Consider the following 21,798-nt stretch of genomic DNA (forward strand, 5'->3'; position numbering starts at 1 on the left):
ATCAGCCTGGACTCAAGAAGCCACCTTGCCAATCCGAAAACAGTCTTAGAAGAGACAGAATCAGTAGCTCCTTCACTGATGACATACACAGCTGTAAGGAGCCAGAATCGCTGACATACATGTGCTGGAATCACACCTGACCAGTCCATCAGCTTTGAAATGATCAGGGAAAAAAGAGAATGGGGTGCTTCAAAGCATCAAGAAAGCCACAAGATTGTGCTGGGAAACATGGAAGAGTTGCACAGAACTGATTCTGAAACATCAGTTGTGCACAGTCAGGTATCTTAGTGCCACACATCCAGAATACACTGAAAACCAACTGGATAATATGGGCTGTTGCTAGCAGCCTGTTACTTTAACCCAGGTGACAAAGAGCCAAATTCAGCATTAAGTTCAAGGGCAGATAATTCAAGCCAGAAAAAGAAAAAAATGAACCAAAAGAAACAGCAAAATTAAGAACATACTCCTATAGAGATAGGCTTTTTGGACAATAGAAACACCTGTTCCAGGTTTTAACAGACATTTAAAGGAATATGTAAATCCCAAATGTAATACCTGGAAGAAGCCAAGGGAAAAAAAAAAATCATTCTTCTGAATTATTTTTCCTTAATTGTCTTTAAGAAGCTTCTAATTTCCTATTAATACATTTCATTTTGAAAAAGTACATTCATTTGGAAAACTGGTGATTTACATCTGTCAGTACATGGGAGAAGTTTAAAGTAGCAGCATTTGTACAAGGGACAAAGTGAGGGCCCAGCACAAAATATCTACTTCCTGTTTTGCAACATTTAATACCACATTTATTAAAAAAAAAAAGATAGATATTCAAGTTTCACTTACAAAATTAAGAAACATGACATTTCTGAAAATTTCTTAATCTTTTAGTATGAACAGAATTTAACTACATAAAACACATACATTCCCAGTACGGTTTAATCCAAATGGAAGAGGGCCAAAAACCCACCATTTTTCTGAATACAGATATCCTAACATGCACAAACATCTTCCTTAACACCTATTGACAGCTCTCAGCTTGATCTTCAGCAAATTCATACATTACACTGATTGATAATCAGCCAGGAATCCCTCTACACTTAAAATCGTAAAACGGTTTGGGTCAGAAGGGAACTTTAAAGACCACCTAGTTCCAACCTCCCTACCATGGGCAGTCTATTCCCCTCTAATCTCCAAGGCTGGCACGAAATCATCAGGGATAACGAAAACTATGGGGAAGCTTTTAAGTGAAGAACAAAGGTGGCTAGGACTCTTCTGCCTACAAACAGGATGACTAAGGGGATGGCAGATGTCAATACAATCTGAGTAGTGGAGATCAACTGGGAAGGATGGGAGTGGAGGAATGCACCAAATGAGGTGAGCTGGGAAGTGAGCTGGTGGATGCGGCTCCAGACACCCAAGGTGGCTTTCCTCAGCCTGGGAGGGCAGCTCTGGCACACCTCGGAGGGAGCTGACTCACTCCTGAGCTGTTACCACCAAATTCCTAAGTCCGTGCCCAGATACTATACTGAAACATACCCACTCTTTTAAATAACTGTATAAAATACAGTTAGCTATCGGTATGCTAGTATAAAATTGCAGCTCTCCGTTTAAAAGAACTTATTCAAATGAAGTCTCAGCCTTATCACACATCGGGCACCTGCATTTTTTCCGGAATAGAAATACAGTTCATTTAAGAGGGTCAAAAGCGAAACACTGTATCTTCAAGTGCCAGACAAAATCAGAAGTTTCAGAGGTTTTGAAGTTCGCTAGTCGCATTTACAATATAAACTGGAAGAAGAAAGCAAAGGAGCAGACACACAAACCATTATGCAAACTTCAAAAAACACGCTTGACAGATGAGCTACCATATGATTCTGTGAATTATGAAGAAAAGTCTGCCTAACTCCATTCCCTAGCCATTTACCTGCTTTTCTAGATAAACATGAACTCATATGAAACACTTGCCCAAAGAGACAAAAACTGATCAGTACTTCTTTAAGTATATGACCACCAACAAAACCTGTTTTCTCTAGTTATTTTCATAAGTTCATGGTTGGAAGGACTTGCATAGTGAAAGTATTTGCATCATTTCTGATGTGAAAAACCAGTAAGTACAGAAACTTGCTGTTGAAATCTGAGGCATTGCTGTAGTGAGCACCACAGTTTGGAGTCTCTTTTTAAAAATGTACACTAAGAGAATAAAAATTTCTCTTCAAACACTGCACACCTATCAGCAGTTAATGATACACATACATATCAAAGTCTAATTCAAAAACCACCTCACACATTGGATAGATTGGTTTTTCTCATTCACTTAGTAACTGATTTTGCACAGGAAAGTAAAAACAATATGCTAATCTAAACAAAACCAATAGTCATCTCCCAGCTATCCTAATGTCTGAGGGGGAGAAAGAGCCTCCTGATATTTGCCAGGAAAAGAGCCCTGCTGCAGAGAGCCATGCAGGAGTCATTCTGACTCAAAGGCTCTCCTGTGCAAAGGGACCACAACACAAACACAATATTTGGGAGAATGCTGCTTCGGTAAGATGAACTGACTCAAATAAATTGAAAGGTTAAAACCTGATTAAAAAAACCATAAAAATCCATTACAAAATTATACAAAGTTTTGTTTTGTACTGCTCATTCTTGAACCATGGTACATTGCTAAGAAAACTAAAGGTGAGACATTCCCTCTCTAAAGTTAGATGGCATTATCACACACAAAATGAGGATATAAAAACTTCATATATATAAAGATATCAAATATGCCATGTTCCTTTTCCAGTCCCTTCAGAATGTCCTGAAATTCCATATAGTCTCCCTTTTTTATTTAGCCTGCACATCCAAAGCCTCACCAAATCTTGGGATATTCTTGTCAAACTTCACTTGGTCATTTCAAGTGCCAGAAAGAGCAGGAATTCTGACAAGAGAGACCTGACAACTGTTTCAGGCTCCCTGTCTAACCATGCCTCTGGGCTGAGCATCACCAAGGAGCAGGCACTCCTACTGGGAGCCCACCAAGAAACGATGGTTGCTATCAGGACTACTTTTCTTTGTCCCTCTCTGGTTCCCTCTTTTAAAATTGTTTTTATTCTTAACATCTTTCTACCTTCTTCCTCTTTTTTTTACTGTTCTCCCCTCCTGCCCCTTTACCTTACCTCCTTTTCTTTGACCTGGGCCATAGTAGGAAATGCATTATTTACTGATGCATACTGCTAGTTCAGAGAAAACTAATAGAAACAGCATTCAATAGATTATGTTTATGGAAGGTAATATACAGTTGCCCTTTTAGTGATATTTTCTCTGCATATCATTTTAGCCACCAGCAACCCATAGCTCAGCGATTCCTGAACCAGCACTAACTGATTTTTTTCATAACATTTCTGAATTCCCTCCACATAGAGAATTCAAATATATTTTTCAATACACATAAATCTTTAGGATGCCCAACATCTTTAGGCAGACGCACAGTTTAATCAAAACCTGTGCAAAGAATACCCTTTTTCTTTATCTGAACCTGTGCTCGTTAGTGACAATGGATTTACCTGGCTTCTGCATTGGAAAAAACAGTGGTTTACCCCTTCTGTATTGCCAGTACTACAGACCCCTACCTCATCAACTTCCAGTCATCTCTGTTTTAGCCTGAAAACAATAGTGATATTTAGTAATTTCTCATAAAGACCTGTTCCATTCCTTTGACTGTTCTTTCTGCCCTTCTCTATACATGCAGTTCTGCCAACATGGTTTTGGGAGGTACAAACTAGGCTGCATGTGGCATAAGATAAAGAGGTACTGGCAATATAATGAGTCTCTATTTCTTTCCTAATAATTTCCAGGACTCTGATTGCTATTTTGACTACTGCTGAACTTTAAACAGGCATTTCCATTTCAGTTGAAAGGTATTTTTAACTACCAAACGATATCACTGCAGTGGCCATCACTGTGTAGAAGCAAGGGTTGCCTTTCCATATGGTCTCCCCAGCCTGAATTACCACATTTAACCTGATGAAATTCCAGGGTGCCATCTAACAGTCCAGCAACGTCCTTTTGCAATCCTTCATGGCTAGCCCTTCAGTATCAACATCCTGAACAACTTAATACTGTCAACAAACATTTTTGCCTCATTATTCTACCCCTTTTCCACAGCATTTACAAATACATTGAAATGCAAAGATTCCCAGCACAAACCCATACAAGATTCCATCATGGAAAAAGAAAACTTGTTTCTACACATTAACTTTTCACACATCTCTCCTTTTAGCTTTCAACCATCCATCCCATAGCAATTCAATTTCTTTTCAAACTTTTGGGGATGGATCTTCTCAATTACTTTTTGGAAACCCAAGTAACACCACTTGGTTCTTCCCTGTCCACATGTTTTCTAATTCTCTCAAAGAACTCTCATGAATACGTGACACGTTTTTTTTTCATAAAAGTCACACCAATTCATATTCACCTGTATGTTGTTTCAAACAAATTCAAATTATTCTATTTACTTCTCATCACCTCCAAGTGAGATATGTTTTATGTTCTTACGTTAAAAAAAAGGCTTGAGACTCACTTTTATTATCATATGCTAAACCACACATTTTTTCCATACCACTCTCTCCATTGTAGTCAATTAATATTATCTGGAAATACATGGGAAATTGTCCTCACAGGGATTTTGAATGCATTTGTTGGACAATGGAAAAAGTGTTATTTCCTCATGCACCTCCTTCGGAATTAACAGGTTGCAAATGCAACAAGTTACAGATTTACTACATAAATATACATTTAAGTATCATATCCAATAAAAGACTGGGCTGGCAAATAAAGCAAATTATATTCATAATTTTGTATTTTCCTCTAAATGACAAAACAATGTAATGACAGCAAAAGTAATGATATTGAGAGCTAAGAAACTATGTAAAAGGCAAAATTCCAGTGTACATAAAAGTAGGCCTAACAGCATTATTAATACTCCCTTTCCCCAACATAATTTTAAATATACTAAGTCCTATTTCCAAACTTTGGGGAAAAAATATAGGTTTGCTCAAAGATTTAATGAGTTGTATAAATTATATGTTGGGAATGGGAGGAAAGGCAAAAGATTGGGTCAATGCTACAGATAAAGCATTGAATTTCTGCCATGTATTTTTTCTTTAATTCTGTTAAGAAAAGCTGTATTCAAGAGAAGGATTACTGAAAGTCTGGGAATTCATCAGTGTATTCCAAATTTTGATTGTTCAGTAATGCAAATGACATTTTTATCATCACAACTGTAATTCAAAAAGTGCTTAAAAAGTTCATTCTATTGTAAATATCTGTAAAAAAGCAAACTATTGCAAATAACTAATTTACGAGGCAGTATACTACACAATGCTAAGCTACGGTCTAAAGTTTCTCAAGTGAAGAGGAGGCAGAAGGCATATGAACTACATCCTCTGCGGACGGTCGGTTGCTTACAGAGCAAGTCAATACATCTCCACAGAAGGCGATGGCACATGACACTTCCACAATGCCCAGCACTTAATTCCAAGACCAGTCTTACTCAACAAAAGAGCCAGACAGCTGTTTCCCTACAAAAGTTTTGAATGAAGATTAGAAAAAAGTACTAATTTCATTAAAAGACAGCTTCATAAGTAATATATCATTTTTCATACCTCTGGCTACATCTTACAAAGGCAAGAGAGGAGTGGCTAGGAAATAATTTTTCATATAAGACTAATTTTGCCACTAGAAGGCTTGAAAGCTATGAACACCTCTAGTCTCATGTGATCCAAAGGAACAGATATTCATATAGATGAATATCTGTTACACTGTTAAAGCAACTAAGGGAATAAACATTTTGATACTGATACTCAAGGACTCAGACCAATTTCTAAGTACAAGATTACGACCAGAAGCGGTATCAGGGATATTGATTACACATATCCCTACTGAAATACTTTTATAGTTTTCTCTGGCTGCTACCAGGAGACAACACTAACCAGACGTCATATATAACAATAAATGTCTGCAATTTTGATGTGCAAAAGAGAAAATAAATACTTAGAAGTCAAGCCTAATAACATATTACCTCAACAAATTAGGTTAATTTCATATTTCAATAGTATTAAAATCAATCAAATCCAATTGTATGTACAGAAATAGTCATTGTATTGCTTACCAAAGATTTATATCATCACACAGCAAAGAACAAGAAACGACTATTATCAGTCACTGCTTTAAAAAAGACAGAATCAACAAATTTCTGTTACACTGGATTTCACACACTCTCCTGAAATTTAATCTCTAGGAAAAGTTACTTATATTACATGAGCCCATCCCTCAGTGAGCAGGATTTTTCCTTGACGCTGACGAGGATCTACCAGTGAGGACTGTTACTTAAATCTAGTCAGCACCTTGTTGCTCTGCACTGCACGGAGATGTTAAAATATATACCAAAGATGTATATGTAGGATGACCAGAATGACAGACGCTCCATTCTACATATGGTATTTCAGTTTGGAGGGAAAACAATGAAGAGTTCTTTTCTTCCAGTAATCAACAAATACGAGTTGCCAAAATCCAACATTAGAAAAAAACCACAGAACAAGACAGGGCTGCAACTCAACAGCAACTATTTTAATACAACTGTTTTCAAACACTTGAAACACATGATGTGGTTTAAATTAACAAACATAATAGTCAATATGCTCGATATCCTAGTGTGTGTCTTCCTTTTACTGTTGCATTCAATTGACTTTTAACAAATTTAAAAGCAAACAAGAACACTCAAACAAAAAGCTTACTCCCGCCATGTCAGTTGTATTATATACCACTCCTCACATATGTTTATGTCTAAAGAGTACATCTGAATATTCATCCTGAGTGTATTATATAAGCAATTAAGTGAAATAAGATGCAAAAGTATTACAGCAGGCTCTCTAGCCCATCATCTTCCAGTGCATGAAGTCAGGTTTTACCATCACTTGCCTTTGCTCAGTCCTTCTCCTACCCCTTTCACTTCGAGTAGGCACAATTATGACTTTCACATTTACTGAACCTGAAAACTCTGAGAGGGAACAACACAATTCCGTTTTAGCTTTCATATATTTGAACCAAAAAGCCATATTACAGCCTATTTACAATTTCCTCCAAACCCTCTTCATTAGTACTTTCAAAGAAAGCTTCTAAGTTCTGTTGGTACAGCCTGCTTTGTAGAAATAGACTACGAATGTTAAAACTGGAATTTAAAGAAACCACCTGGATTCAACTCTAGTCTCCTGAATTGTATGTCACTACAAAACAGATGTTTGGTTCAGAATAGCCTCTAGAATACACTTCATTTGCTCTTAGCCCTTTACAAGCCATAAAACACAATTTCCCTTTTCATCTTCCTAGTAATGTAGGATGTTTACTGCATGGGAACAAAAAGCTTAGAAAAACCTAAACTGACCACATAAAATAGCTACGCAAGACTGAGCGCTTTACTGATGCCCAAAGTCCCAACAACAGAAAGATTGATCAAAAAGTCCAGATGATATCACCTAACAGAGTATTTCACTTTCTGCAATTTTTTCATTGTTCCCGCCATATACCTAATTTCCATCATTAACATTTTATCATTACTTTATAGCTAATTCTAGATCACCAACAGGAAAATCGATCAGCTTCAGGCACAATGTCAGTCACTGTAGATTTCCAGAGGCGAGCTTGTGGGCTGCCTGCACTGGAGAACTGCCCTTTGTTCGTTACAATGCACTGGTTTGGTAAAGTGTGGTGCAGTATGAAGTTAGATGCTTTAGAGAAGTCTAAATACAATCACACATCTACAATTGTGAGCTAAAAAATGCAGGGACAGATCCTAAACATTATGAAAATCAAAGACTCACACATTTTCTCTGCCAACTCTTTTTAGGGCTCACAACAAAAGCTGTCCTGTCATACTGATCCAAAAACGTTGGGTTTTTTTTCCCCATAGATCTTGTTTGAAATCCCCTTCATTCATAATGAAAGTTCATCATTTAAGGCTTTTTTTAAAAATTATGGTTTATAGTGGGTTGGATTTCTCCAACCAGTATATTTGCTATGTAAGTGTTCCTCCTTTCCTTTTAAGCGTTCCACTTCACTTTTAGGACTTAACCTCTGGAAAATCCAAAGACATTTATAAGTATGATGATTTCTCTTTTAAAAACTGCAATCACTTAAATATCAAAATATTAGTATTGTATTTTTATCTATCGTACTAATTTCTAAATCATCTGTCAAGAGAGCTCTGTAAAGTCATGCCATGAGGCCAAGACTTTTAAAACAAAGTTTTATAGTGAGCAGCAATTTACAGTATTTTGTACTTTGAAGAAAAAATGAGCTAGAGAGCAATAGGGATGGAAAGTAAAGGATGCACATAATTAATTCTACTTCAGTTTTTGAAATAACTAATAAATACTAAAAACAGAAAACCAAAAAAACCAAGGAAACTCTTACCACTCAGCTCCAAATGAATGAGGATTTGGAAACACTGAACCCCAGGCCAAAAAAACACAAGAAGATGGATCTTCTGAAATATCTTTCCCAAAAATGCATGCTATTTCAATAAATTCCAATTCAAACATGCTGTTCAGTGCCTTGCATAAAACACCTTGTACAGCTGTCATTAGTGTTTATAAAAGGGTATTTACTCCAGTCTTTCAAAACTAATGTTATAGACAGAACTTCATAAAAACAAGTTCAAGGCTACCAAAACAGGTACCTTTGACCTCCACTGTTTTACTGCTCAGCCACCATCCACCCAAACCACCATTCCCTGCTGCTACTGCCTCCTGGATCTCAGCTCTGCTCCTCCGCTTTTACACATCTTTTGTGCCCTCACTGTAAACAGGAATCAGAGCACTCTCTGCCAACCCTCAAAAATCATCAACGGCAAACACAGCAACCAAGGTGACAGGCCTTACCTTCCACATATGTATTTTATTATATTAAGCATATGCGTTATATTTGTGGAGGTCAAAGCATCAGGGAAGCGCCCATCAGCTACCTGATTGTATAATCATAAAGCTAGGAGAAAAGATAGCAATTCAGTACTATTTATTTGGAACTTTGAAGACAGGCAAACAAACAAAAAACAACCAAAACTCCTACAATCAAAAACTGTACCCAGTAAAACCAGGTAAGCTCTGTAGGAAAACTCTTGGGAAAAAAACAAAAAGTGGAAAGAAAATGATAAATTGTTGTACATCGATAGTCACCATTTTGGTACAAATGGTAGGTCAATTGCCAAAAGTGTAACAGCACAAAGAGCAGGCTATTAACAAGAAATACACATTTATGGTGGGAATAAATCTGACAGAGGGTCATGATGCCAATGCACTCATTTCCTCTAAATTCCTCCAAATTTTAACAATTCCTCTTTTAAAATGTCTCCTTTTGGTCAGTACAACTGGCAAGGACAGGTGAAGACAAGAACTACTACAGCAGTAGCTGAAGATCCTCTTCTTCTCTTAAAGAACACATACCCTACAAAGTAGAAGCAGCTGCTGAATAAGGTTAATAATAAAATTACCTAGCTGACTGCTGCTGCTGTCACCGGTCCCAGAGAAATACTGCAGAAAAGTAGATCCAAAGAAGCAAAACAATACAAGGAAAGAAATGCACATGCAATTCATGAAAAGTTCTGATACAAGAACAAGGACTAATACTGTTTACTGAGCTCAAAGCCAAGCTCGCTGAACTCTGCATACTCACATGAACAGACAGCTACACACCACTGTCCCAGGCCCCACAAGGGAGTTCCACCAGCAGCTGATGAGGGCAGGAACGTGGGTTCTAACCAAGGCTGAATCAGCCACGCAGGATAAATTTCTTGCTGGCTGTCCAGAGGTAGAATGATGGACCAGTTGTACAGACAAGAAAAAAAGTGGGCCTCTTCCCAAATGAAAAAAATCCTCACAAAAATAATCAAGTGTCTAGACTGTATTTTAAGACCTGCTTTATCAAATACTTTTGTTCTGAATGTTTTTTTTCTTTTTTCTTTTTTTTCCTATAGGAAAACCATTTGGGTTACCAGACTCCACTTTCACAACTGCCACAGGAAAACAGACTGCTGATGGCAAACTCAAGTAAGGCTTGTTAAGGTAATTCTAAGTAGTTTGCCAAAGATTGTAGCCCCAGGCATTGTCTTAGTGAGTTGGTGAAAATCAAAAGATCTGAAGTCATGAGAGTTCAGAAGTGCATTTGTTTTAAACTACAAAATGATTCGCTGCTCTCTAAATAAGTAGCAAGCAGGATCAATACTCATACTTCTAACTATGCAGTTACAACTCGAGACTGTCAGCAGAATCTAGAGATCTCCATTATCCTCCCAGGCTCATAGGGATCTAATCTAGACCATAGTTTAAGAAGAAATTTCAAGTGTATGTATCAAATGTCGAAAAATAATCAATGTCTGTCCTATACTACTTCATGGAATAAGTGAGGTCTTTAAGCAAGATATGCACAAAAAAACCTCCTAATACTTTGGGCCTTTAATACAGCCTTGCATGATCATGTCTTTACAAGGCCAGATGTCGAGATTCTGTGGTTGGCAAAAGTCAAAGGTCAGATCAGTCTTTGAAAATGTGATACTAAAACTATAAATATTTATTCAACACAAATGGAGACATTTAATTAGGTGAACATCATTTTAATATTTACTGTATCTTGAAGAGAAATGGGCTTTTCTTTCCCTATGCCCTTTTAACAAAAAGAAAACAGTTGAGAGCTAGCAAAGTTCAACTCCTGCTGGGACAAAACAGAGTGAAATATTTACAGTTCACTGTTACTGCTCTTAATGTTCCTGACAGCAAACGGGAAATTAACAAATTCTTACATATTTTGCTGTATCTTAAAGGAATTCATACTGTTTGTAAAGCAGCAGTGTTTTTTCTCTGAGGAGCACTATTGGATTATAAAGCAAAAACAAAACTGAAGACCTTTTTCACATCCACTCCAGAGGTTAAGAATGAAAAGCACAGTCAACATTTCTTATTTATGTGTCCATATGCACACACAGGTATCACCTAGCTAACTTTTTCTTCCAAAAATTAAGAGGTGGTAAAGCAAAAGCTTTCATCCCAATTTGCTACAACAAAACTTAGGAATATCAGACCATAAATGCAGTTATCAGACAAACACAAAAAGAAGAAAGCCTGAAGCGTATCATAGTTGCAGAATCCTTCAAAACAGCAAAGGACAAGAAGGAGGTTGTACTTTTTTATTATTGGTAAAATATTAGTGAGAAAGAAGAGGAAACAGACACAACTTCTCATTTTCTCAGCAGTTAGGAAAAGAGCTCTGCAAATTTTTCAGGTGCTTGAGCATGTGAAACATGCAGCAGAATCGAAGGAAAATATCTTGCCAAGAAGTAACTTACACACTCTTTCACTGTTCCTCATACATCATTGCTAGTACCACTGCTTGCACTAATCAAAGCCCCGATTCCTCATTTCAGAGAGCTTCCTTTTTTTCACTCTACTCAGCATCAATCTCTATTTAGCATGTTCATGAGGCATACCATTTAACTTTTTTTTAGCATCAGCTGTCATCCTTTCACAAAAACACCGCCTCGGTGACTTAGAATACGCCATTAAAATAAAGCAGTCTAAAATAAAATATTTGACTTACACTTCTGTACTTTTGTGTGCCTATACTCCAATGCTCAGTAATTAAAACGTGGGTTATTTCCAAGGATCACATTTCTGAAATTGTAGTCAACTGAACTGTTCCCTACTGCCACTTAAAACGTATCTTCTAAAGAAACATCACGATAAAGGTGACCACCAGCCATTGAAGTGCAAATAGAGAATACAGACAACAGCATTGCCAGCCAACGATCAGTGACTACTATGTCCCCACCACTGACAAATTTCAGAAGAACCAGCTAACCCAAAAGTAGCAACGATCATTTTATGTACTGCTTCTCATCATCTTATGTGGCTCTCACAACCGTTCTGCACACCAAAAGCTCGCTGCGACTCCACTTTATGACGAGTTGTGGAAGGACGACCACTTTCATTGCTAATAACAGCTGAACCCAGCCTAGCAATGCTGCAGAAATTTTAATTGTGACTCTCACACCCTAGAAGACATTCAGATTAACACAAGAAAACACACAGGAACCCACATCACACTTTAAGCAAACTGTAATCAGTACCTTAATCCTACAGCACTTTATGTGCATCCTCATCTTGAAACACTAAGATGAAGCATATTCCACATTTCCATGAGGGCACTTAGTTTTCATTCCCTTGTATATGAAAAGATGAGCACCCCATTGTAAAGAGAAAAGGCATTGAGCTTTCTATATAAAACACACTCAAATGATCACAGTATTTCTGAAAGGAATCAGGAGACACATGACTTCCTCATTCCCGGGCTTTAAGGGAAAAGCTTTGCCTTATTCTTGATTCTCTCTCTTTTTTCTTTTTTTTAAATATACGATTGCCCTTTCCACTACTGCCTCTCCGATATTACAATATATTGTGTTGCCTGTAATTTCCCCCCTCTATTTCAGCTCAAATGTGTAGCACTGGATGCTAATGACTATCATTCACTGGATTCAACAATGTAAATTCTACAACTGGGGACGCTTCCAGATTTTTTTAAGCTATCAAACTGCCCTAAGTAGGTTTTACCATTGCTAACCTTATAAATGGCTGTAGTTCAAAACTGCAGGTGCCAATCTCAGCAACTTATACAGTACAAGCAATTTTCAATGATTTGACCCAAGCATGCATCACTTAAGCATGAGATAATTTATTAAATAAAGAGCATGCAAAAACCAAAACAGTAAGGGCAGCATCATGGACAGCAAGACTTAAAAGCTCATATATGAGCAGAAGTGTGCCTGTATGTGATAAAAGGTATTGAGAAACTTTAAATGAATAGAAACGGTATGTTTAATTTTACTAGGTCAGTGAATTACTATTGTAGTTTTTAAAGAAATAAGCACCTAAGCTGAACTTGCCCTTTAAAGCTTAAATAAATGCCCTTTCAAGATTCCTGTTATTCCACACTTAAAGATGCAGTTAGCATGGCTAAAAAAAAGTATTACTCCAAATATCCAGTTTCTGTTGTATTTACAACTAATTTGTGATCTCCATTTTCCTTAAAATACATTCCAGTCATACGACTATTTATGTGTCTGCAAAACTATTCACATTTATTCTACAGATTTAAATAGAAATAAATTTTAAAATAATTAAATGGGTTTCAGAATTAAAGCAGCTGTTGCTCTCCTTTCACAGTTGTCTGCATGCATTCTTCACATCATAAAGTGAAAAATCATTTTGAAATACAAAGCTTGCCACTGCAAAAAGGACAAGTATGGCAAGAAAACTCTGGGGACTATAGCACCCAAAACCAACTCCAGGTACAGTACCTGAAAGCAATGTGAGAATGGCTAATTGGAAGCTGACAGCAAGACTTTTAACACTGAACTGATTATATAATACTAAGCTTTACTATATATAAATACTACCATATAATTCTGAGCTTTAATTATGTAAGTCTGCAATTAAAACATTACCATCTGAGTGCTGGAACTGTGACACTATGCATGCTTGTCTCTAGCCCATTTCAATTCCACGTTTTATAGAACATATAACGAATTCGAAACTTTTCAGTCATTTTCTTCTGTCAAGACCTGTTCTTGACTTTGATGTTGTGCTTTTCAGAAAAAAACTCAGGGCCTGAACTGAGACCTGGAGGAAAATGATTCCACAATGGTTAGCCTTCATGTCAACTGTAGCAAATGATAAACTGTGTGGCATAAAATATTGCCAACTACCTCAATGGTATACAAAGTCAGTTGTATAATATTGTACTTTTCAGTTTCCAAGCAGTTTTAACCAAATAGTAAAACATCAACCATTACATTAAAACAATATTGAACATGTTTTATTTAGGAGTATGATGATTCCTCATCTTTAAATTTATCTTTCCCAAGACTTTAAATGTTAGGGCTAATTTTATATGTACGATTAGATACAGCACTGACAATGCCACACGTCATCGCTAGGCACTGAACAGCTTTCCGCAATAGCAGGCATTATTTCCAGTAGTCAGAGTTCAAATAAACTTGAGATATTTCTTTCTAATCCAATTAATGACAAGCCTATTAATCATCTCAATTTTGACTGTCACACAGGATAGTTACAATACAGGATATTGCTCAGCTCACAGACGTACCACCTAAATGGACAGCTGCCTTCATTGTAACTTCATTGCAGAATCCAAACACAACTCCTTGCTTTAAAAATAAACGAACAAAAAAACTACTGCCGACGTACCCACCCTGCAGACTTCAGAGGTTAAATGTATTTGGAATGTTTTTTCTAAAGTGTCATCTGGATTTCACCAGTAAGTTACATAAACTTCATAACATTATTAACTGAATGCAAACCGTATTAGACAAACTACGCCAAAAGTTTTTCTACAATTTAGTCTATCTGCTGCTAAATGTAATTTATATCTATTTTAAGCCAAAAATCTCTAGAACAGAAATCTGATGTCATTTCTGGAGTATAACATGACCTTAAAACATAGTATAAACAAAGAAAATTATTTTTAGAAGTGAAGTATAAATATTTTGTAAGTTAATCAAAAGCATTCAGGTATAGCACAAACTACAATCTACAGACTCATGCACTTCAGCTACTTTAAATATTTATTAATCATTTCACAGTTCTACAATGCAAAATGCGTATAGGTCAGTTATATCAGAGACAATGATGGAAAATTAAGTCAAGCTCTGCAGTGGGTACAGAGGCCTAAGAGTAGCTAGCAAAGACACTCAGGATTCCCTACATGCAGTAAGTTTTGCGCCATTTACTTCCAGGATCAGGGGTTTAGTCATAGCATCTTTAAAATCTTTCTAACAATGTAGCCCAGCATTCAAATACATAGGTGACAACAAAACTGAAGGAGAAGTCATAAAAGCAAGTCCATTTATAGATGCTGTCTAGTTATACAATAGGAAATAAGTTGGTTAAAATACCATTGCCTGAGCTTCTGCACTTTCTCTACTGACAACCCAAAGTTTACTCTTTTTCAAGCACTTAGAAGACTTAAAGCATGTTCTAAACCTCTCCTCTTCAGTACAGTTCTCACCTTAAGTCTTCAGAGTAATTTATTTTTCCAGTACTTAAACCTGAGTGCTCAGCAAGCCAGCCAGAAGGTGTTTTTCAATATGAAAGTGAAGACTTTTGCTCACACTGGTAGTTATACGTGAGAAAAAGGTTCTAATCTACTTATGTTCTTCTGCTCTTGTGACTAAACTCTTCCCCACTTAACAATATAACAAGTAAATCAGAAAATAAAATAGGAGAAAAATTGTTTCTAGTATTTATTTTTCTTCTAGCAGCCACAATGTGATTTCTTCCACTTAAGAATTCAAATCGCATGAAGCGCAACACCTAGAACTGCACATCGGTTATGGTTGTTCAACTGCTCCTGAGTTATTAGAACGCACCTGCCCATTTTAAAAACCTATCTTATTGTGGCTTGTAGATACAACATGGTTGGCACATGGTTCCACTACAACTCAAATTAACATTTTAAAACCCCAAACCAGTGTTGCATTACTTAAAATCATTAAAACCGTACTACGTCCCCACTGGGGGTAGCAAGAGGGCAACTGGCAGCTCTAATATGTGAGCATTGTAACCAGAGCTGATATCTTCTATGGTTAAAGTAAAAAACTATTTTTTTTGAGACATAAAACTCTCCCAATGAAGAGGAACAAAGCAGCGTTGCCACAAGAGCTATCTTGCAATAAAATAAACATTAAGTACTTGCATAAAAGAGAAGCCCGGTGCTGTATCAATACCTGAGCCTGTGTGCGTGTGTTTGTGGGTGCTCACTCCCAGCACAGTGCTTTGGTGCAGTACCCTGGCTCTGTGCAGCACATAGGCAATGTCTGTTTCCAACCTGACTAGAGTGAATGTACTATTCTCAAACACAGAGACGAGCCTCCAGGCCTTCGTAGTCTCACTCCAGATTTTAAAAAAGAAACAAAAAAACCCCACCCCCAAAAAACCAAAACCGGGGTGTTAAAGTGCGCACCGGCGGGGTGCGGGCACACATTAAACAAGCGAGGAGGACCGGGCTGGCGCTAGAGGCAGGGCCGGGGGAAGCGCACAGACCCTGCGCCAGGCGACCCAGGACCCCCCTCCCGCCCCGCGGAGCCTCCTCCGCCCGCTGCGTGAAGTTGGCCGGGCATCCGCCGCCCGCCAGGCGCAGGAGAGGCCTCCTCCCGCTCCCTCCTGCCCCCTCAGCCCGTCGCCAGATCCATTCTTCTCCGTTCACTCTCCCCCAGCCCCACGGCGGAAAAGGGAGGGGGTCTCCATTACCCTCTCCCTCCTCCCGTTTCCCAGGGACGGAGACAACGGCCCGCTCCCGCCTGACACGGGGGGAGCCCCCGGGAGCGCTCCCCCACTGCCGGCCCCCCCATTCCCGCCGCCTCCCCGCGGCGGGGCGCGCACGGCGGGAGGGGGCAGGGAAGGCGCCGGCCCCGGGGCCCCGCCCGCTCCCCGACCCCGAGGGGAAGGAGCGGGGAGGGGGTTACACACCTCGCTGTTAAAGGCTTTCACGGCCTCCATGTCGCGGCGGAGGCGGGAGCCGGGCGGCTTCTCTCCGCAGATGGCGGCCGGGCCGCGGCCGGGAGGGGGCTAGTCTCGGTCTGTGTGTGCGCCTCGCTCAGGGGCCGCCGGGCCTCCTCGCCATGGCGGGTGGCGCAGGGAGCGGGCGCGGAGGGACGCGGGCGCCGCTGGTTTCCGTCTCCTCCCGGCAGTGCGCGGCCTCCTCGCCCTGCTTCCCGCCCGGCGGCGCCGACGTCCCCTCCCCCGCTCGGCTCTGCCGACAGGAGATGGAGGAACAACGCGCAGCGGCTGCGGCGCGGACGCCAATATGGCGGACACACGGGGGCTCCTCGCAGCGCAGCTCCCAGAGGAGCCGAGAGCGGCGCAGAGCGCCTACAGCGCCGCCTGCCGGGCAGCGCCCGCCCGCCGGGCCGCGCCACAGCCGCGCTGCCGGGACAGCCGCGCCGCCCGCCCCCGCGCCGCCCCGGCCCTGCGAGCAGGCGCGAAGCGAAGGGCTGCGGAAGCGAGGCGTTAAGCGCAGCGGTGTTTGGCTACCAGGGAGTTCTCGGGACACCGTTCTGGCTGTTTCCAGCTGAAGGCCGGATCCCCGGAGGGAGGCGAGCGTTTGCCTCCTCGCACCTCTCCCGCGGAGCCTCACCCCCCAGCAAGGCCCGCCGGAGTAACCGGGAATGGCATCCAGGCTTGGAGAAAAACAACAGGAAAAAGAACCAGTGGGACATAGAAGGGGAAAAAAATAATAATTTTTTTAAAAATCATTAAAAAATCGCAAGCAGTTAGCAAAAATTATCAAGAGGAAAGGAGAAAAACCACAAAATCATAATGCTAACAAATCACAAGTCCCACTGCATGCAGTACATGAATATTATAACTTGACAATCAGACACCAAAAAGTCTCCAAATCCAGCAGCAGGCATTGCTGTTTCATCACCCAGGGCATATTCCCAGGTGAAGTTTCCGAGAGGGCACACTTCTCTGTGAACAGCAGTGCCACCCGTGTCCCCCAGTGACGGCCACGCCAGCCTGGCAGAGCACCCGCCTCCCCCTGGAGCACAAACCCTTCCCTCAGCTGAGAAATCCCAGCAGCAGCTCTATCGAACAGGAGGAGTTGCTTCCAGGGCACAGATTTTTGCTCCCTCAAACACAAAGGCTGCTGCATGACTCACCTTCGCCAGAGAGCGCCTCAAGGAGCTCAGAAGCATTGAGGATGAAACCTTAGGTTTGTCGTTAGCTGCCATTTCTCCAGAGCTCAGATATGTTCCTTCAACTCTACCGACACAGCAGAGCTATGACAGTGTGAATTCGGCTCCAGTCTGGGTTGCGTTTCATTATTTTCCAGCCAAGTCTCTCAGCCATGCTCTGGATAGACCGTAGCCTCCTGCCCTCACAAGCGTCTCTCAGACCAGCGCCACAAGGGCTCTTCATGGACAGCAAATACTCCGACTACGGGCCAGAGCCTTCCAAACCGAGATGTGCCTTACTCAACGAACAAGGTAACTTACAAATTAATATAAGCCCAGCGTTTGAGACAGACTTGGCATCCTACAGCTCAGTTATTACAGAAACACAAAAGAGATCATTACATCTTGTTACAAACAGGATTGGAAGTCTTTCCTCCCCAACAGGCTTACTCAGAGAAAATGCCCATCAATAGCAACCACCGTTGTTGCAGTATCAGGCCACCCAGAGGGTCAGGAGGCTAAAGGAAATGCCCTGTTAGGGGAGGATGAAAGGACTGGGTCTGTTCTGACTGAAAAAACGATAGCCATGTGGTAGGCAGGGTACTCAATAGCATCCAATACCTGCAAAGTAAATGGCTGAATAAGGCTCCTTAACATTTTTGATAATTCTGAAACAATTGAATAAGGCTCTTTAACACAGGTACACAGCAGGACGTCAAGAGTCTTAAAATGAAGCGGGGGAAGTTCTAACACAACCAAAGGAAAACCTATTCCATTGTGAAGACAGCCAAGCAGTGGAGCTGGTTCCCCAGAGAAGTTGTGCAGTCTCCATCCCTTTCCAAGATCCCATAGGAATAAAGACCTTAGTAACTCAAGCAGAGCTGACAGCTGACCCTGTTTTGAGCCAGAGGTTGGACTAGAGATGTCCTGAGGTCTCTTCCTACAGCTGAGTAACACTGTTACTGTGTGAACTAGGTAGCTCAGTGGAACCTTCTGGCAGTCTTCTGCCACAACCTGAGCCCCCTTCACAGATCATCTAAGAGAAGCACATTATGCTTACCAGGAGGGACAAGGCCTCTGTTCCTCTTTTGTTCTTTCTTTTCCTGTGGGAATTAAGAGTAAATAAAATGTGAAGAGAGAACTCTATTCAAATTATTGTGGAGGGGTTCATTGTATTATGAGAGTGACTAGTAAAACTATTGGCTTTGTACTCGTTTTGAAAACTTACTGAAATACTATAGTTGCAAACAATCCTTTAGGATCTGGTAGCTTTCTTTTTCGGTGAAATTGAAGCAAGTCTAGTTTTTCTTATTAAAATGGATGGAATAGAACGCTGCACAAGAAAAAGTTTTGCAAAAACTATTTTGAAATTGGCCTCAAAGTGACCACAGAACTTCCACACACTTGCTTTTCCAGAATATTTATTCCAGAAGCATAATTTATTCCAATGAAGAAAGGGGAAGAGTGAATAAAGCAGAAACCAGAGAAGGAGAGGTAGGATTTACATTTGGAGATGTATGCACAAAGCCTTGACCTCAAAAGCACAGAGCCTGAAACTGAAACCAAGCGATTCCTGTCTCCCACCATTTAGCCTGTTTACTGTAGGTCTCTAATAAACATTTAAACAAAAACATTTACCACTTAAAGAGTTTAGATAACAAAGCCTTTTAACAATCCTATTTAATTCTAGCAGTAGAAAAAAGCATAGGAGCACAGTATGGACTACAGAATGAATACTGTAATACGTCTTTGATTATAACTAAATGTTCTAAATTAAGCAAACATACAGATTAAGTAATATGAAAATGGTATTAATGCAGAAACACTGGCTCATTCTGGGGCAAGGCCACCTTGCCCCATGAGACTGTCAATGACTTGCACTATTACTCATAACATATCAAAGCTGGGAGATTTCTCACTGTGTTGTGGTGCAGAATGAGTGACAGCTTGCTGCACAACACAAGCTTCCTGCAGTTCCAACGCTCTGCACAACTGCCGAAAGTCACGCCAGAAACTTCAATTTTGCAAATAAGATCCCACGTGCTTTCCAACATGTCGATTAATTATATATATGGGATTTGCAATGGTGGGGACACACCTCCTGTGTGAATGCAAACACCTAGCTTTGCAATTCTGAAAAGCGAGACTGAAGAGATCTTTAATCTTCTATTTAGTGAGTTTTTTCCATATGAGAAGGTAAAATAAGTATGTCTGCTTTTCTCCTACCTCTGACAAGTCCAAATACAGACTCAATAGATCAAACAAGTATCTAACTGGCAAATGCCCTTAAGACATCCTCTGTCCAAGTGTGGAACTCCCTGTTGTTTCCCCTCAGCAGAGGAAACCACATACAAGTGTTAGATTTAAAACCACATGCAAGTGTCAAGAGGGAGAGCTGGTATCCCAGCAGGCACAGAGAATAGAGGAAAGCAGTGCAGTGATAGCCTGATAATTAGGAATCCCAGTTAGTTTACGACGCAGTTCCTTCTGGTCAGGCTTTACTTACTCCGAATATCTTGTACTTGTCCTAGCATGGTGGTGTCAGACTCTCAGCATCACAGAAATCACCTTAAGACTATCAGAAAAACATATTCAAAGGCAATTGAAGCTTTAATTTACAGGCCAGCTTCTGCTCTCAGATGCACACTCTGTAAGTCTGTGTTGATTTCAAAGGGAACTGCTTTTATCAGGAAAGCAGATGAAAGACTTACAGATTACCTTCAAGTAACATTTCTCAGACTTTTTTGTAGGAGGTCTGGATGACCTGATGCAAGTGTGTTGGCAATACAAGTCACACCTACTGTGGCATTTCCAACATCGCTAAAATAAGCTCAGCCAGGAAGCATTTCCTCATGTTTTCTTACTCTGTACAGAGTTATAATCTTGAAGTTTGAACTTTGTGCCATCCTGTTTTGGATTATAGTGTACAATTGCAAGGTAGAGTGATCATGGTTTCCTATAGCTGCATAGTCACCATTTAGTTCTGCTTCTAATAAGATGATTCTTTCAAAATAAAGGCAATGGTTTTGCAGCAACAATTATAGCATGCTTATCTCATTTTAGTGTAACAGCAGAACTACAAGGATAGAACACCCTTATAATCTCAGCTTGCAAATACCATAAAAGACATAACAAATGTTTTATAGCCAATTCCAACTACAAGCATATCCACTTTTTGCTTGAAGGAAGCTCAAAGTAAAACAAAATTTAAAATAGATTTTCAGTAGATGTATTAAAAAATATATGTGTACTGAAATCTTCTTGAAGAATTCAATTCCAGTACTAAAAAAAAAAAACTTTCCAAAATATACTTAAGTATTTCAAGGAAAATTCATTGACAGATTTCAGACATTATAAACAGCAAACAACTGCTTATTTGGGGTGGTGCTGTTTGTAGAGCAACAAGCAAACCTAGGGTCAAAAAGCCCGAAGTGAGAATAAAAGAGATGATGGGCTGAGAATACTGTTTCATTTAAAAAAAAAAAAAAAGCAAGAAAGTGTTTACCAGGTGGCTCATGTTCCTTTGGACACACGGGCTGATGGCAAGGAGAGCAGACCTCAACCAGCAATTTGGATCATTCCTTCACATTATGTTACTTTCCCTATCCTGCCCATGGATACCCAATCTCCAACTTGCAATGATAAGGCTGCAAAACCAGAGTTCTTTCTCCCAGTCTGCTAAGACAATCTCATTACAGAGAATAAAAAAGTAAGCACAATACACTAAGAGTCATTTCCATAGTTTCTGTCTTTACTGTAAAGCAAATAATGTAACAAAATGAAAAAAATTGTCTCAAGCTTTTTTACTTAAATTTACTTCAAGCTTAACAAATGAGACCTAGGCTATCACATTCATTATCTTAAAAAAAAAATCTTCATAGGCATGAGATCAAAATTTTAGCCAATGCTCAAGATCACTTTTTCTATCAAAAGAATGTGAAATACCACAATAAAGAGAATAAAATCATTAGGTAGATCTCCTAGGCATAAGCCTTTGCGACAAGGTATATATGGAAGTGGAC

The 21,798-nt window shown here is 39.8% G+C and overlaps 1 protein-coding gene across 4 annotated transcripts in view; it reads right to left on the bottom strand.

Annotated features, from left to right (window-relative positions):
- Window positions 1-16,916, bottom strand: part of SCAF8 (SR-related CTD associated factor 8) — a 178,705-nt gene extending 161,789 nt beyond the window's left edge. For all 4 annotated transcript variants that reach the window (XR_010605937.1, XM_065631392.1, XM_065631393.1 and 1 more), the window contains exon 1: window positions 16,569-16,916. Coding sequence is in view for 3 of the 4 variants with exons in the window: in XM_065631392.1 (XP_065487464.1) it covers window positions 16,569-16,598 (30 nt within the window). In the remaining variant the exon portion in view is untranslated. The remainder of the gene's footprint in view (window positions 1-16,568) is intronic.
- Between the last annotated feature and the right edge of the window lie 4,882 nt (window positions 16,917-21,798).

This window comes from Caloenas nicobarica, chromosome 3, assembly GCF_036013445.1.
Source record: "Caloenas nicobarica isolate bCalNic1 chromosome 3, bCalNic1.hap1, whole genome shotgun sequence".
Lineage (NCBI taxonomy): Eukaryota > Metazoa > Chordata > Aves > Columbiformes > Columbidae > Caloenas > Caloenas nicobarica.